Source organism: Corvus brachyrhynchos, unplaced genomic scaffold (genome assembly GCF_000691975.1).
Source record: "Corvus brachyrhynchos isolate BGI_N302 unplaced genomic scaffold, ASM69197v1 scaffold71, whole genome shotgun sequence".
Lineage (NCBI taxonomy): Eukaryota > Metazoa > Chordata > Aves > Passeriformes > Corvidae > Corvus > Corvus brachyrhynchos.
The window spans coordinates 1,430,005-1,446,734 of NW_008237609.1; the positions used below are offsets into that span (position 1 = coordinate 1,430,005).

Genomic DNA, 16,730 nt, shown 5'->3' on the forward strand with positions numbered 1-16,730 from the left:
GTGTTTTTATTTATTTTGCACTCTAAAGAATGAGCATGACTTCAGAAACTTTCAAGGTACAAAGCAGTTCTATCAACTGAACTTGGGACTTTGTGCTGTAGCCTAATTTTATCAGTACCCAGTCAAAAAAACTCCACAAAGCCTTAAACATATATCTGATGAGAATTCATTCTGTGTGATTTAATAAAAAGTTAAAATATCAAAGTAACTTGTCTTTTAAAGTTGGAAGGTAGAATAATTGTGCTGTGACAGGGGAACGATGGCTGCTATCTCTCTATGTGCCAGCATTAAGATAACAGTGTCATTGTACAGATTGTTACCCTGTGAATATGTCTAATAAGTTATTATAGCATGCTGAGCAGATGGCAAGTGTGCTCCTGAAAGAATTGATGGATGGGATATGATGTCATCAGTGAGATGACAAGGTTCACAAGGTACTTGACCTCCAAGAATAAGTCCTAACTGGTTAGAATTCTAAATGGTGAACTTTTGTGACACTGGCTAAATGGGAAATATGTGCAATTTGTATTTCTTTATGGTAGTGTTTACCCTCTTCACTGAACTCCACATAATGGGATTTGGTCCCTGAAGACTTGGAGATATTGTTGGAAGGTTTCACCCTGTAACCTTCAGAGGATTTCAAATACAAATCTATACATCTAAACTTTAACAAAATCCTACTGAATTATATTTATGAAGTCAGGTTCACAGCTTTTCTTGCTTTATATATATGTATAAAGAATTTGAGATGATCAATTAATTTAACATGTTCTCCCAAAAGAGAAAGCTGCTGATTCAGTAAGAAAATACAAAGCATAAAATTATAATTTATATTTTTATAAGAATGTCTTTGTGAGCTATACTAAAATGACAAGGATCTTAAGAGTATAGTAATTTTAATTATCTCTAAATCCCATTAAACAAAGAAATATTTGATTGTTCTATCTAAAAAGGTATCTTTCTTTCTATTATGTTCAAATTATATAGTGGGATCTATACTGTTGAAACATAGGCCTCTGAAATAATCCTCTTCATTCTTTGCATGATTCATTGAATGAAGATGGTGCACACAGAAGTCTCAAAATGGGGAATCTTGCTGCTAAAGTTTAGGCACTGTCTAACAGCTGCATCTGATAGACACCTACCTTTTCTTCTTTGTTGTGTGGAGAATTTAGGTCCTTGCTGCTTCCATGGCAGACTGGATAATCTAGACAGAGGAATTTTACCCTTCATCTCTTTTAGAAACTCCCTAAACCCTACTGACTAGAGAGTGAGCTCTGCATATCAATTTTCGTGAGCAATTATGCAGATGGACAGATCCTTCAGATTTAGAAGTTTGTACCTATACACTGTTAATTGAAAATAGAAACGGAAAATGCAAAAGATCATATATAGAGAATATATCAAAAAAAGAGCTACTGAACAAAAGGGATAAATGAATACTAAACCTATATTCTATGCCTTTCCTACAGTGAAAGTTAAGAGTCAAAGAGTTTGGGGTCATGTTTCTTAACCCCTGATATTAATTAATTTTTTTCCCATTGATTTAGCTGTATTTGGCAATGATCAAAAGCAGGAAGATAGGAGGAAGAGGTGTGAACTTAATAGTTAGTCTTTTTTAATCTTTCATAAAATACTTACAGTTTCCTAAAATGCTTCTTGTTATTTGGATCCTTTGAAATGAGAAGATAAATTCCTTGTGGAAAACTCTTTCATGTTTTATTGATTGTTTGCAGAGTAAAACATAAATTCTATATACAAAAATAAACTAGGAGAGCATGTACATGCATACTTGTTCTGAATTCTTTATGATATTTATTTTCAACACTGATAGTTCTTTGTGATATTTGAATATTCATGTGACAACTTAGGGGTTATTTACATGAACTGAAACAAGAGGAAACCAGATGAAAGCATTATAAATCCTGTGAGTAAAAACAATATATTATCATTTTTATATTTCCTAATGTTCTGAGTTTCAAGTAGGTAAAATTTGTTTGTAAAATTTCTACTACTGGGGAATACTGTTCCATTTCTTAAATCAGATTGTAGGTACAATAAAACTTTCATAAACATGTTACAAATTGCTTCCATCTTTCCTGTATAAATAAGATGCTGAGGGTTCCTAAATTACTTCAGAATTACAGCAGAGCTTTGGATTGAGTTGTAAACATTATAACAATGTATGAATTTTAGAGTAATTGCTTTGAAAGTACAGATTATGATTTAAAGTTGCCATTTCTTTTTCATTTTATTTTAAATCCCTGTTCGTTGTCATCCAACCCAATGCAACTCTTTTACTCGTGTCCTGACATCCGATTCTACTGGCAATAGAAGGAAGATACTATGGCTTTCAGACCATATTCTCTTCCTTTTACTCCAGGACTAAGGGTAGAGGTATTGTGCCTGCAAGAAATAGTAATTTATTTACGTGTGACTTGTAGATTGTTATCTCTCTACATGTGGTTTACTGTTGCTATTGAGTTATTCTTTCTCTGGTTTATTGCCAGTTCATTTATAATGCAATAAGAGAGCAGTAGCCTGTTCAAAACATGCTATTTGTAGGGCAGCACAGAGCCAAATCTTTAAAAAAAAATACTTTCACTATCTATGGCATGCATCCTTTTTTAGTGGGTGGATTCAAGGGATTTGGTTCCATTCTGGTAAGGTAACATTAAAAACTAGTTGTGAAATGTCAATATTAATGTCTACCAGTTTGTTAACATAATTATATAACAATCTGTCAAAATATATAAAAGTATTAGATGAGTTTATCAAATAATTTGATAAATTTTACATTTGACTTCTCAGGTTTTTAATAAAAACCAGATTCCACATCTATTACCATATTGTCATAGATGTGTTGGTTATGTGGCTGAAGAAGTTTCAGGAGCCAACTCTTTTCTACTCAATCTGATCAGTTTTATATGTCTGTCTGTATGTCTATGTGCTAGAGAAATGTAAAATATTAGTAGAAGGTCAATGAGTGTTCACTGAGCTCTTTGCCATATGGCCCCTGTGGAGGATAGAAGGCCCTGGCTAACTTAAGCCTGCCATATGGACCTGGTGGAAAAAGGTAGGTTTCACACACAGAGCAAACCTACCATATGGACTGGGTGGAGCACTCAAAACTCTAAACATTTCTTGTACACCAGGGCCTTTTACACAGAAGAATGTAAAAACATACATAATACATTACACACAAAAGCCATTGAAAAATGGATCAATTGTTTAGGTTTATATAATGCTTTCAAGCAGTGACCAAAATTTTATAAATAATCAGGGCTTATTTTGAAATAGTAAAGAGTACCATCAATCATTTACAACTGACTTTTTTTACTTTGCATTTAACATCTGTTGTATAATGGGACTGTACCATGCCACCCTTAATGCTGTACAAAGACACAACATCCAAAAATAGTGATAGAGTTAAAGCAGTTTTTCTGAATATATTCCCTTGGGTTTCTTTTCTCTCCTGTTCTTAACCTGAAAAACAAATTTAGCACACTGTGTAAGAGTTGTGAGGCAAGTCCTGAACTTAGAAATGTCTTCTGTACTCTTAATCTTTTGAGGAATTGAGATTAAGCATAAGATAAGATCATCAGTTCAACTTTAGTACCTCTATGAAGGATGTGATGTTACATAGTGGTATCTTCTTTTATAGACCAAAGACATAGTAAAGTAGGATAGTAAAATGCTCATCTTTCAAACCACTGGACCTAATGTTGAACCTTCTTACACATTCCCGTGCAAACATAATTATATTTTCTTTAATTTTGTTTGGTTGGTTGGTTGGGTTGGGTTGGCTGTTTTTGCAAAAATAGCAGAAGTCAGATCAGAACCACTCCGGCTATGATTTTACCAAAATACAGGAAAATGGAACACAAACTAAAGATGTAGTTTTAAGACCTTCTTTTCTGAATTCTTACCTGTTTTCATAATGATTCAGATCTTGTTTTCACAGTTTTATATGAGAGAATGAGTTTTGTATGTGAGAATGAATAAGGAGAAAAGAAGTCAAGATCTGTTCTATTTTGTAAACAGAGAGATTATCTAGGCTGACTTGTCCCTTCAGATTTCTGTCACAATCTTTTCCTTTTCTCTAATAGTATTTTTTTCTTTGGTCTTGCAATTTCAACAAGCAAACTAATTTTTTCATCTCTTGGAATGGGAAGAAACTACTGAAACAAAGACACTTTAGAAACAATCAGTGCTACTGAGGAAAGTGTCTGAGATGTAAGGAAAAAGTGCAGGAATCAGTAAGCTGAGTTGTGGAACAGCTAGGACAAGGACAAAGACAGTGATTCTGAAAATAAAGGATTTGGATTTTACCTTTTGAACTCATTGTGCTAAAATTTTTGTAATTGTGCTCTAATTTTGTATACAGCCATCAGTCCACAGCACTCACTTCCTTTTCGTAAACTGAACAAAAAAATCACTGAAGTTGCTGTGACTTGCTTGTCTCAATCTTCTGGGGGCAGCAGTTCACAAAACCATGTAGGGTGGTCATTTCCAGATGTGGCTCTTGCTTTTTTTACTAGATGGGATAAAAGCCAACTTGTTATTGGGATACAGAATAAAAGTATTATCCTTAAATATATAATGATATCATCAGGTTGAGATAATAGAGCTTGCACAGTCTGTTTCAGTTTGTTTAGGCAGTAACTGTTTTCACAGTACAATAATGCTAAAGATATTTTGATTTCTGTTTTGTTTATTTACAGCTATCATATACATAAATTAAAAAAAAAATTTTTCAATTACGTTCTTGGCAGAAACATTGAAACATTTACAGAAGTTTTGATATGAAACAAAATTAGTAAGCAGATCTGTCCCTATAGTGGAGATGCACTGCATATTTCCTTGATATTATGATATGATGTAGATAAAAGACTGAACAAAATATTTAATTTGCATGAAGGTTTTAAACTGGATCCCAAAAGAGATTTTAATTTACCAACAAGTGTATGGCATCTTTGCTGTGCAGGGTACTTTAATTTTCTGTATTTAATGTAAGCCAAACTGATCCATGTTACATGATGACTCCAAACTATTTTTTATCTTCTTAAATCAGTGCTGTATGTGACTCAGAATGCATAAATACATAAAGGATATTTTTTTTGGTCTTCTCTAATATGTATTCTGATATATTAGCATAAATTACATATTCCAAGACATGAAAACATGTGCAGGCCAAATCTTTAAAGTGGATGCCTCAAATGGAGCAGAAAACATTAGAGGTAAAACTTCTACATTATTCTATCAGTGAGCATCAAGCTAGTGAATGCCATAGATATCTCACTGATGGACACATTCTGGCAGCTTGTTGCAGATGTTTGATGAATGAATTGCTAGAGAAATCTTATCAGATGTAAAAATGCTTGCCTTTTCATTCTGAATTTTGTTTCTGAGCACTCTGGGGTGTAGGGATTTTGTTTGTTTATTATTATGGATTTCTGTGAAAATCAGATATTAGGATATAATGTATAGGCAATGGTTTGAGAAATGTGGCTATAATATTGTAAAGGACTATTTCTGATGCTATAAACTATGAAGCTCATATTGAACTCCCATAGGCAGACAGCCAAATTTCTATTAGGATATCATAACCATATAATCCAAACTGTGTACATCGATTATTGTCTACAACATTTGCATCTGACTACTGGAACCATTCTGTAGATAGACACATTAAGGATGTTTATTATATCTGCTAAAAAAATATTGTGGAATAATTTGGAAAAAGTGAGTTAAATATACTCTCTTATGCAAATGTGGGTGTTTCAGCCACAAAAATAAGGAAGCCTCTGTGTTATACTGCTTCATGATACTAAATCAGCTCACTCCTTTTGTATTCCTGGTGGGAGTTTGTCAAAACAGGACTCTTCACGTCCTTTTGTTTTCAGTAACACTTGATGTACTAGGTGTGAAGAGAGTTAAGACCTGGAGTTACTAGATCGTATATTTCTGTAAAAAGTGTGTATTGCCATTTGGGTGCCCAGGCAATGACTGGACATATTATTGAACTATTGATGATAAAACACCTGTTCCTTTAACCTCTCAGAAGCCTGACTGCAGGGCTGGACCAGCAACAGTCCCCTCAGTACTTTGTTTTCAAAGCATGGTTCCTTCCCCTGCATTTTCAAAGCATTTGATGCTTTTCATTGCATGCTCATGAATTCCTGAACCTATTGCCCAGTAGCCCCATATAGTTGTGTCAGTTAAATCCATCTCCAGTTCCTGATTATTTTATTTTACTGGCATGATACATCCAGGACAGGAATTTTGGCAAGGCAAAAGCTCAGGAACAGCTTTCCTTAATATGTTTCTGTCTTGCTGTGCATTTTAGGCTGGTCATTTTATTCACTGGTCTAATTCATGTATTCTAAATCCAAATATTAGAGGTAATTGCTAGTGTTCCTTTTGTTAAGTTATTAAAATCATGGGCAATTAATAGGATCTTGCAAGGAAGTAAAGACAATATGAGTATACGTGTTTTTAAATACTGGGTTTCTGCAAAAAGCAGTGTCACTGGACATTTTATGTATTTATCTAAAATATGAGATTTTCTCATTTTCATAAAAAGAAGCAAGACAGTATTCTGTATGAATATTCAATTAAGCAAAGCACTTAAATTAATCAATAGATCCAGTTTTACATATTCTGACCAGATAAATAATTTCCTGCTGGGATAGATGACCAGTGTAAATTGCCATAAATAAGTGTTTAAACTTCTTTTGCCTTCTCTGTTGAACTTCTCTGACATACTTACTTGTGAAACACAATACTGTTGACTTCTGTGCGGCCACTTTACAGTAGATGCCAAGCATGCCTGGTCAACCTCATCTGCTTGCCAGCACTCTTGGGATGAGGGTATGGGACAGGTTATGAGCCGCTGAATGAATGACAGCTGACGAGTGTTGCTTGGACACATTACCATATATTCATTTTCTTTTTGGGCATCTGATTCGTGCTGTCAGCAGATTACCAAGAACATGGGCCACGTGACAAGGTAGCAGGAGAATTAATACTTAGGCCCCCATAATTGCAGAATGGCTAGATATGGACTTCTTGAAAACACTGACTTTTTTGGTTTTTTCCTGAAGAGAATGAATATTAGAATTATTAACTGAACACAGACCAAGGAAAATAATGTGAATACAATGCAGTTCCAGGTATTAACGTAAACCCTTCATCTTCAGAGAATTACAAGTTACCAGCTGTGCTCTTATCAAAAACTCCCTTCTTACTACCATTATGCTTACAAAAGAGGAGTGCTGTTATTTTAGATGACAATGACAAAAATGCTAATATTGTTGATATTCCTTATTTTTAAACCACCTTAAATCCCCAAATAATAGATGTTTTTCAACTTTCATGAAACATGTCCAGAGGATTATTAATCCAAGTCATGTGGCCCTTGAAATGATTCAATAAATTCTAGCAAAATGCAATTGTTACATTGTCTAATGTTTTTTTCTCTGCATTTTGCAGTAGCCATATGGAGGCAGTTATAGGGAAGAAGAGGCAGCACAAAAATAAGTATGCATACTGTGGATGCATTGCCTTGTGTATTGCTGTTATCAGTTGAGATGTGAATATTTATGTCCATAATTTTGCAAATGTGAGGTTTAGTCTACAATACATTCATTATGCAGCCTTAAAGTCCAGTCCCTAATTTGAAGTTTGGTGTTAATCAGGAATTTAGCTTAGACTGAAAATATTTGGCTTGATCATTTGATTCTGCATACATTCAGGCAAGCTGGATATATGACCAGGGAGCCAGCTTCTGAGCCAGCACAATAAAGGAGATTAAATAGATGGTTTTGTGAATGTTGGGGTTTGATTTCCTAACCAAATCTCCCTTCACTGCTTAGATGATCGTGGACACCCCTCAACATGGCTTTGGAAGAAGCTGAGAATGACTCTTGGGAACATCTAGGGAGACACACTTGCAGAACCCTCTGCATACATATATGCATATAAGCAGTTCTCATGGAATTGCTACAAAGCCAAGAAACATTCTTTTTAGCACTCATCATTGCCTGGCTGATGGAGTGGAGTTAGCAGAGTACTAATTGGGATGTTTGACATGAACTGGTAAAATACATTTATATTTTTTTCAGCATCCAAAGCACAGATGGCCTTACTCTGCATCCGATTCCTGCCAGTAGCATATAAGGATCTTTAAAAAAGAAATAATGGGCATTGTTCTTACAATTAAGAGCTGCAGGTTATAAAATTATGAAGTGCCTTCTCTTTATACTAATACATTGTTTAAAAATGCAATAAAATATTTGAATATCTTTTTAGCAATCATTTAATCTTTAGGAATTTCTTAAGTTAATTTCTTAATTTCTTCAGAGTTAATGAATGTTACTGTCAGGTGTTCAAGATATATGTGTTTTATAATTATCAGACATATACAGAATCATCTCTGACTTTCCCATTTCTTCTTTTTTCCTGATCGATCAATGCACTTTAATGAATTGTGTGAAAAAATCTGTGAGTAAACAAGATACTTTTTATTACGGGGACAGAGAAACTGTATAATTTTGTTTTGCATGTTACGTGTTATGATGCCAAAATAGAGAGAATAGAAATACCACTGGCATTTTAACATTCCATTGTATGGTAAAATATGTTTGTTTAAAAATAGGAATGATAATTTATTCTAAAATGTTGTGAAATCCTTGAATAAATAAATCAGCCAATACTGCTTGACCCAGCCCTAATCAGTAATAGGCTGCAAAATAAGATAAAGGTTATTAAAATAATCCTTTTATTGAAAGAGAAAATTAGATAAGTTGTGCTGATTGACTCTGAGGCCCTCCTAGGGACATGTAAAATGAAGAATAAACTCAACTTGATCTAGTCCAAAAAGCCTGAAGAAATCCTCACAGCTGGAACATCACCACTAATTACATTTTTACTTTTTGAATATATATTGCCATCTCTTTCTGTTCATTTTTAGTGATGTTATACCCGTAATTCCTTAACAGACTAAAATATGTGATCTTTAAAGAATGTATTTTATATATTTGCTCTGACAGCTGTAAATTTCATTTACATTCAACTAAAATTCTTGAAATATCACAAGAATTACTTGTGCAAAATCTGTTGTATGTAAAAACCAAGTTTAGCTGTTTTGTTTATTTCTTGCTGAGTCAGTATAAATTTCTTGCTCCTGGGCAGTCTTTCTCCTCCCCTCCTTCACCTCATAATCCCACTCCTATTAGCCCTTTCCAAAATGTTTGGCCACCTTGAGTGTCCTTCTTCCCTATTTTCTCAACTTTCTATTTCCTCAACTTTCTATTTCCTCACTTCTTGATTACTTCCCATCTTTTGTCAAGCCCTCTCTGTTTCTAACCTTCCATGTCCTTATTCCTGCCAGCATTATGTTCCTTTTTCCGCCCCCCCCTCTGTGCTTATAGAAAAATTGACTTGCAAGGTATCAGCATAGAATGGGTATCACTGAACCTTGGAGAAAGAGCGATCCCAAATGTTGTGTTAAAGAAGTGATTCTCCATCTGGCTCTCATTTGCAATTATGGAGGCAACTCCAACTGCAGGATGAGCAATGGTCCTGTGCAGTAGTGAAGAATGACCTGTAGAGAATGCATGTTCTTTAAAAGGATTAAAGAAATACTGGAAATTTTTTTAATTGATTTTTTTTTTCCAAAAAGGAAAAGCATCAAGTTAGTACATTATGTTTTCAGTGGTTAAAATCTCAGAATTGTCAGAAAATATGAGTCTTACTGTTGGTGGGAAAGTCCTGCACCTAAACATCTAGGGAAAGTCCTACCTCCAAGGTGGACACATAAAACTAAATTCCTATGTCCTTTCATTCCTGTGTAGTTCTTTACATGAAGTGAGGGTGTGCGTATTTGGAAGCTGTTCCACTTAGGAAAATGGTCCATAATGGTAGATTTGATACATAGATGCATGAGTTCTGTAAGACCTGCTTGCACAAGTATATGGAATCACATCAGGTACAAAGCCATTGTGTGTAAAGTACACATCCAAGAAACTTAGTAGCTGTGATCCTTTCCATGTAGGTTTTTAATTTTTTGTCATATTTCATTATTAGAGAGTTGCTGTTTCCAAACTCCTCAGGCAAACAAACCAATCCAAGAAGCAGAACTCAGTGGACAGCATTTGCAGTGGTACTATTAACTGTGAGAACACCAGCCTGTTTGAAGTGTTACAGAAACATTAACCAATCAGTCAGTCAATTTGAATATTTGATATTCCCTCCTGATTTCCAGCTGTCCCAGTTGCGAATGTTTTAATTTCAGAGTATTTGGGTGTCCTGGAGAGCTGTTGTTTGTATAAAAAGAAGTAAATAAACTGTAGATTGAAAAAAAAATTAAAAATTAGTTTCAGTACATTCCTTTTATATGTGGTAACATCCTTCACAGTCGTCTTGCATTGCCCACAGTAACATGCAGGGTGAATCTTGAATGACAAAATCTGTAAAGCAGCCAAATGGTATGGGAATTGGGCAAGAGGTTCTTATTTATTTGTTTGTTTGTTTGCTTATATCTGCCTGAAATTTTTAAACATTTTCATTCAGGATACGGGATCCTTGTTCTTTTGTGTTAATATAAATCAAGAATTACAGATGAATTAAGACTGAAGAGCTTCTCACACTTGAAACCTCTAACCATGAGGAAGGTGAAATATAAAGCTTTGTACTAAAGAGTGTTTGACAATGTAAACCAAAATAATATTAAGCCAAGTGGAATAGATCGTTTTTACACTGTAGAAAAGAATGTGTGCACCAGATTTATGGCAATAAAAAGTGGAAGCAAAATCCTCTTTCATCATTCAAATGGTAAGAGTGAGCCTGTGTTAGGAACAAATACATGTGGAATATTTTTCAGAGAACAGAAAAGCCTCAAGATGCATTGCAAAAAAAGCATGACATGATTACAGAATGCCAGTAATCTGTATTTTTTTTTCAGCCAGCTATTATCGCTTGCTTTCAAATCCTGGCAATATCAATATTCTCTAGTTTGATTGGTGACTGGTCTGAACTTATCCTACTTGCTTTTAGGAACAAAGACAAGACAGTGGCTACCTCTATTTATCTATTACTGTTTAAATAGCTGTCACAGCTTCCCGGATGTCTGTTTCCATGCTATCTGGTGAAAGAATAAAATAGAATGGCAACAAACCAAATACAGTGAAATATGTTTGTTGTACTTGGCCCAAACCAGCTGCTGTTTACAGATAAAATCTGGTTTGAACAAAACCAGGTGAATTTTGGAAATTGAGTAACAATGGATGGAGTGGTTGTAGCATTTACAAATACTATAAAGATACGTGTCACATTCAGACTTGCCTGTTATGGTGATTTAGTTCATATGTCAAGACACATATTCATCTCTGCCCAGATACTGTAGAGGCTTGGGTAACAGCTTGTCCTATCCTTGTTTATTTGTTAATTTATAACATCTCAGTTCCTAGCACAAACCAAGGCAGGCCCGGACACTTCTTTGTTCTGCCTTGTTCTTTGTTTTTTCCCCCCTCTTTCTTTTCATTGTTGCGCTCCCCACTCTGACAATGGAGTTGTAGATTGACCCTATTTCCCCTTTTGCCCTGACTTCTCTTCTAACACTTCCTTTGATGTGTTTAGACTGAAAATACCAAATCTCTGTTTCCCAGCAAGGGCTCATCATTTTGCAGCATTGCTCTGCTAGTAGTGTAAGAGGAACATTAGTAGTTCCTTTGCAGCAGTTTAAAAGATGTTAGTCTAATGATTATTTGGAAACAAAAGATATCTCATCCTTTTGAGAAAAGAAGACTTGTGCAGGAACAAATTATTTTTAAATTTTTTAAAGGCGAGGGGTCGTATTATTTTGCTACTAAGATATGTGGTTATGTTTTAATTGGCTGTATTTACAATGTGGTTTTTCTTAAAAATGCATTTTTTTAAGATTCCCTCAATCATCGCTTATCTCACATCCACAAATATCCATGCTTCCTGTGTATAGTAGTACATTTGCTCTGTTTCAAACATACTCACACTCAAAGTTTATTTCACATGGGACATCAAGAAAACAAAGTCACATTAGTCTGACTTTTTTTCTGAGTTGACATTTCATTAGAATAAGTTCAGAGTAAGTTCATTTCTCTCGTCCTACCCTTCAGTGTAAATTTGTTTCTGTTATTTATTATAACAACAGTTTGGATGTTCCTTTGAATTCATATCATTCTAATCTTTTTTGAGTTACTTTGCCTGCTGCAAAACCGTGCCACACATTGTTAAAAAATCTTCACAAACTTCACGTGTTGAGCATGCACAAAGTATAGCACGTATAACATTAAATAAATTGTAAAGTAGTAATACAGTAAAAAAAATTGATCCCTTGCTTGAATTCTATTACAAGACCTGTGTTAGGAGCCCTCAGCATCTCAGCAATTGCATGGAAGAGCAGTTTTTGAGTTAATTAAGGCTTATGGAATTTTTAAGTGGGTCAGTTTCATCTAGTCTCTCTTAAAATACTTTGACAATTTTAGACCTAAATTATCAGTAAGATTCCAAGTAGTCTTAGAAAGTAGGAGGTCATTGATCCATTTTCCTGGCAAACTTAGAGGAAAATGATGTCTTTTCTGTTTCCTTTCTCATTTATATGAATCAACTTCACCATGCATACTAGAGATTCGACTCTTTCCTGCTATATCATGCAAGAGCAATACCTTCACTGGAACCACTGATATAAAGAAATCTCTACCAAAAAATACTTAAGGACGTAACAATGAAGAGGCTTTTAAATATTTTCTTTTCTTTTCTTCTCTTTTCTTTCTTTCTTTTTTTTTTTTTTTTTTAATTTGGGAAAAAGAATTTGGGGAAGCCATATTTTCAGTACAGGAAAAAGTTTTCAGCTACACAATAATATTATGTATTGTTTATCAATCTATTGTCTAACTAGTTTTGTTTAAGTTTTGGCTTGTTTCTTTTGATTAATGAAAGCATAACGATTCTGGCAGCAGTTTGGAAAAAAACATTTGGTAGTGATTTTTGACACTAGGAGTTTGGAAGTTGAACTAAGCTAGTTTTCAATACCCAGAAATACATAATTTATTTTTTCTAATGAAGTGGTGAATATTTCTATAATATTTTAAAAGTTGGAAAGAAAATTCTCATATTTAGGGCCACATTTTAGTATATTACTACAAAATGACTACAGATCTATCCATGCTGCTGAGGAGTAGCCTGAGGACAGAGGATACATCCACATAGTACATTTTTCAGAGCCTGCTTTGAATCTCAGTAAGGTAGATAGGAAACGGTTCAGTAATCTAGAGCCATTTTTTTCTCAGCACTTTGTAACATGACTGGAAAACTTAAATGTGGCTGAAAAAATCCTTTATGAATCTGAATGGTCTGAAGCTTTCCTGGTTAACATCAATTCCTTTCAGTAACCTTAACTTGGAAAGCTTTTGAATGATGACTTTATGAGAAAGCAGTAATTGTGGCATGAGTTGTGACAAACAGAGCGTCTTACTCCTTGTGTAGTCTATTCTCAGCCTGAGCCACAGTGAAGTAGGAAGAACAGCACCCAGGATAGGAGTCATGTTCACAAAATCAGATCTTTCCATCTGAGCTGCTCATCTCAAGCTTCTCTTACAGCCAGCAGGCACTTCTAGAGGAAGGTTTTCCTCTTCCTGGAGTAGATGCCTGTGAGAGTTCAGATGGATGAGTACCTTAAAGTGGCCTTTGCTTCTTTCCACTGTCTATAAAAGAGCTTAATGGTACCAGCCCAGCAGCAGATGTCCAAAGGCCTGTTTGGGTAGTTCTGTGGAAGGACATAGTAGGAAAAGCTATTACTTTAGCACTGTAAATACTGACCAGCATGCCAGAGCTGGTGAGGAGATGGGACGAGAAGTCTGCATCTGAGCATCGTTAGAGATTGCTTCCTTCTGGAGGAATGGTGATGGGGACTGTTGGAATGAACTGGGACTTTAAGGATTTCCCATCCTGAGATCATCAACACTGTAACCTTTTGTTACTGCAGATTTAAATTTTCATGGTCCCAGACTATGTCAACTTAAGAAAACACTGCACTCAGTCCAAGAGATAGATCTTTTTAGGCAACTAGGAACAACTCTCATACACAATTTTAATGAACGTGGTAAGATAAATAGAGAAGTACAACCATTATTGAAACTAAAATTAAATAAACAAAAAAAAAAAAAAAAAGAAATTTAACTACCCCAAAACATGTATAACTTACAATGGTCAAAGCCAAAATAGAAAAAAGCAAGTCTTGACAAACTCCTTTGTAGTCAAATAGCTGTGCAGGATCTGCATAATACCTAGAGTACATTCTGATGTCCTTGCTTTGTACTGAGATACATCAATGTGTCAGTTAATGACTGAGCCCTTGGTAAGAAGAATATGCATAGATATATGTATCTATATATATATGTATAGATAGTTTTCCTTTTGAAGAATTCAGATTAACATCTGGTGCAAAGAAATTGACCTAAATTTCTATATCGTATCAACAGTAGCCTAAAAATGTTTCAGAAAGTGAAAAAAAAACCAAAAAAAAACCCCAATGAAAAAAACCACAAATGAGGGTAGTGAAGTTTCTATTAATTGTGGGGGGTTTATTTTTTTTTTCCAATTCTTAATCTGTTCACAGATTATCTGTGAAACTTTAATCTTAGAAGTCTTCAAGCTGTGCAACTTTTTTCCTGTTGTGATGTCAGAACTGATCAGATCTGATTGTTACAAAGATCCACTGAGGAGTTCAGCACTAATTGTTAGGAGATGTCCGTGCTTAAAAAAATTAGGCCAGTGATTGTTACCATGCTGTTAATTTCATGTACTGTTCAGAGTATGTATTAATTGTGGGAATCAGGTGTACTTTCTTGATGAAAAATGTATTGGGGAGCTGTAGTTTTTCTTGGTGTTGCAAAATCTTCTGAGCTGTAAGTGAAACCATTAAGAGTGGGAAGGGTTAATTGTATGGGAAGCCCTGTATTCAAATACTTCTCATATACAAAATATATGTCATGCTAGAAAATATTCTATTGTCAATCCAATAGAACACAAACTAAAATGAGATAATTGGGAAGGTGCCCATAAAGTCAGCCTGAATATATTATCACAAGTATATGTGAGATAATATTTGTTTTAAAAAGATTCTATGGCACTGTAAACTCAGTCTCATTAGAGACTGCATTTAAAAGGCTTATAAAGTTACTCATTAATGTTATCTTGTTGTATCTCCACAGCTTTTTCATTAAAGAAAATTCAGCAGAAAGCATTTTCTCCTGATAGCAGGAACCAATTTGCAATAAATGTTCTGGAAACCACTAGGGAAGCCATTACTGAGGTCTAATAAAAACAGACAAGCGTAACTTGTTCTATATTTTTGTTTCAATCACATACAGATGAGACCCCGCTCTCCACACCAACTGCAAGAGACAGCCTTGACAAACTTTCTCTAACTGGGCATGGGCAACCACTACCTCCAGGTTTTCCATCTCCTTTTCTATTCCCTGATGGATTGTCCTCCATAGAGACCCTTCTGACTAACATCCAGGTAGGCCTTTCTGTAGCTCAGCTTAAAGGGATGGAGAGGAGCCAGTTGCAGATTTGTCTAAATTAATAAAACCATTCTAGCTTAATCAGTTCATAAGATTATTTGGATCAACTAATTTACTGAAACTTTCTAGTAATTTAGGTTTTAAAGGAACCACAGCAAACAAATGAATTTAGAAGCTGTCAGATACAGTACATAAAAATACAGATTGTATATTAAACCACAGCAGAAAATTCAATGTAAATTACATTGGTGTGTTTAACAACATTTGTCTTCAATGCTCTTTTTATTACAGGCTAATGAAATGTATCTTACTGTTTAACTTTATCTCATTTACTAAACAGAGAAAGAGTCCTTTAATAAATAGTTATTTCAAATTGCTCGAGTGGCATGGTGGAAAGGATATTTAAAGCTATTTGAAATGTGTCGCCCATAAAAGCATTTTCAAAAAGTACTTCTTTTATAAATAAGCTCATTTCACTTAAAGTACTGTCTTCAAAGAATAGACTTCAAAGGGTGTTACCAAAGTTTATACAGATTTCCTATTTGGTAGTCACAATGCTGTTGTGTGTACATTAGAGCCGTGTTCAATTATTATTTATAGTATATATTGTATGTAGCTTGAAGCCAAGTTGTTTGTGTTTCATATTAGAATTAAGAAATTTTTTTTTGTTCACAAATTCAATGACTTTGTGTTCCCCATATGCAAATTTTGCAACAATATGGTTGCATGTTGCATGCAGAAGCAAAATGATAGTGCCAGAAATAACACAACCATATTGCATATTCCAGATAAGCCTTGTCTGGGCAGCTACCAACTTCTAATTTGTCACCATATATTTCCTGGTCATTCCTGCAAACACATAAAATCAATTGTATTCTATCCAGCAAAGGATATTACGGAGTAGGGCCAGATCCTGCTCACTTTTCTGTCTGAAGAAATCTCATTAAAGTTTATGGCACTTCAGAATTGCTTTATGAAAAGTATATGAGCCATTCATTAGTTGTGTTTTGAGGTCTAATAATGGAAAAGTACTGCTATTTAAGAATTGAATATTACTATCTCTGCCTGGTCTGAAAGAGCATATTTATGATTCCTTTTTGCAGTTCTGGGACTTAGCATCTTAAATATTTAAACCATGAACCAAGATAATTTGATAACAGCATT

At 34.6% G+C, this 16,730-nt stretch overlaps 1 protein-coding gene across 4 annotated transcripts in view; it reads left to right on the forward strand.

The window, feature by feature from the left end:
• The window catches only part of DACH1 (dachshund family transcription factor 1), a 230,364-nt gene that overhangs the window by 197,126 nt on the left and 16,508 nt on the right, over positions 1–16,730 (forward strand). For all 4 annotated transcript variants that reach the window (XM_017731616.1, XM_017731617.1, XM_017731618.1 and 1 more), the window contains one exon: positions 15,411–15,562. In XM_017731616.1, coding sequence (XP_017587105.1) covers positions 15,411–15,562 — 152 coding nt within the window. The remainder of the gene's footprint in view (positions 1–15,410; positions 15,563–16,730) is intronic.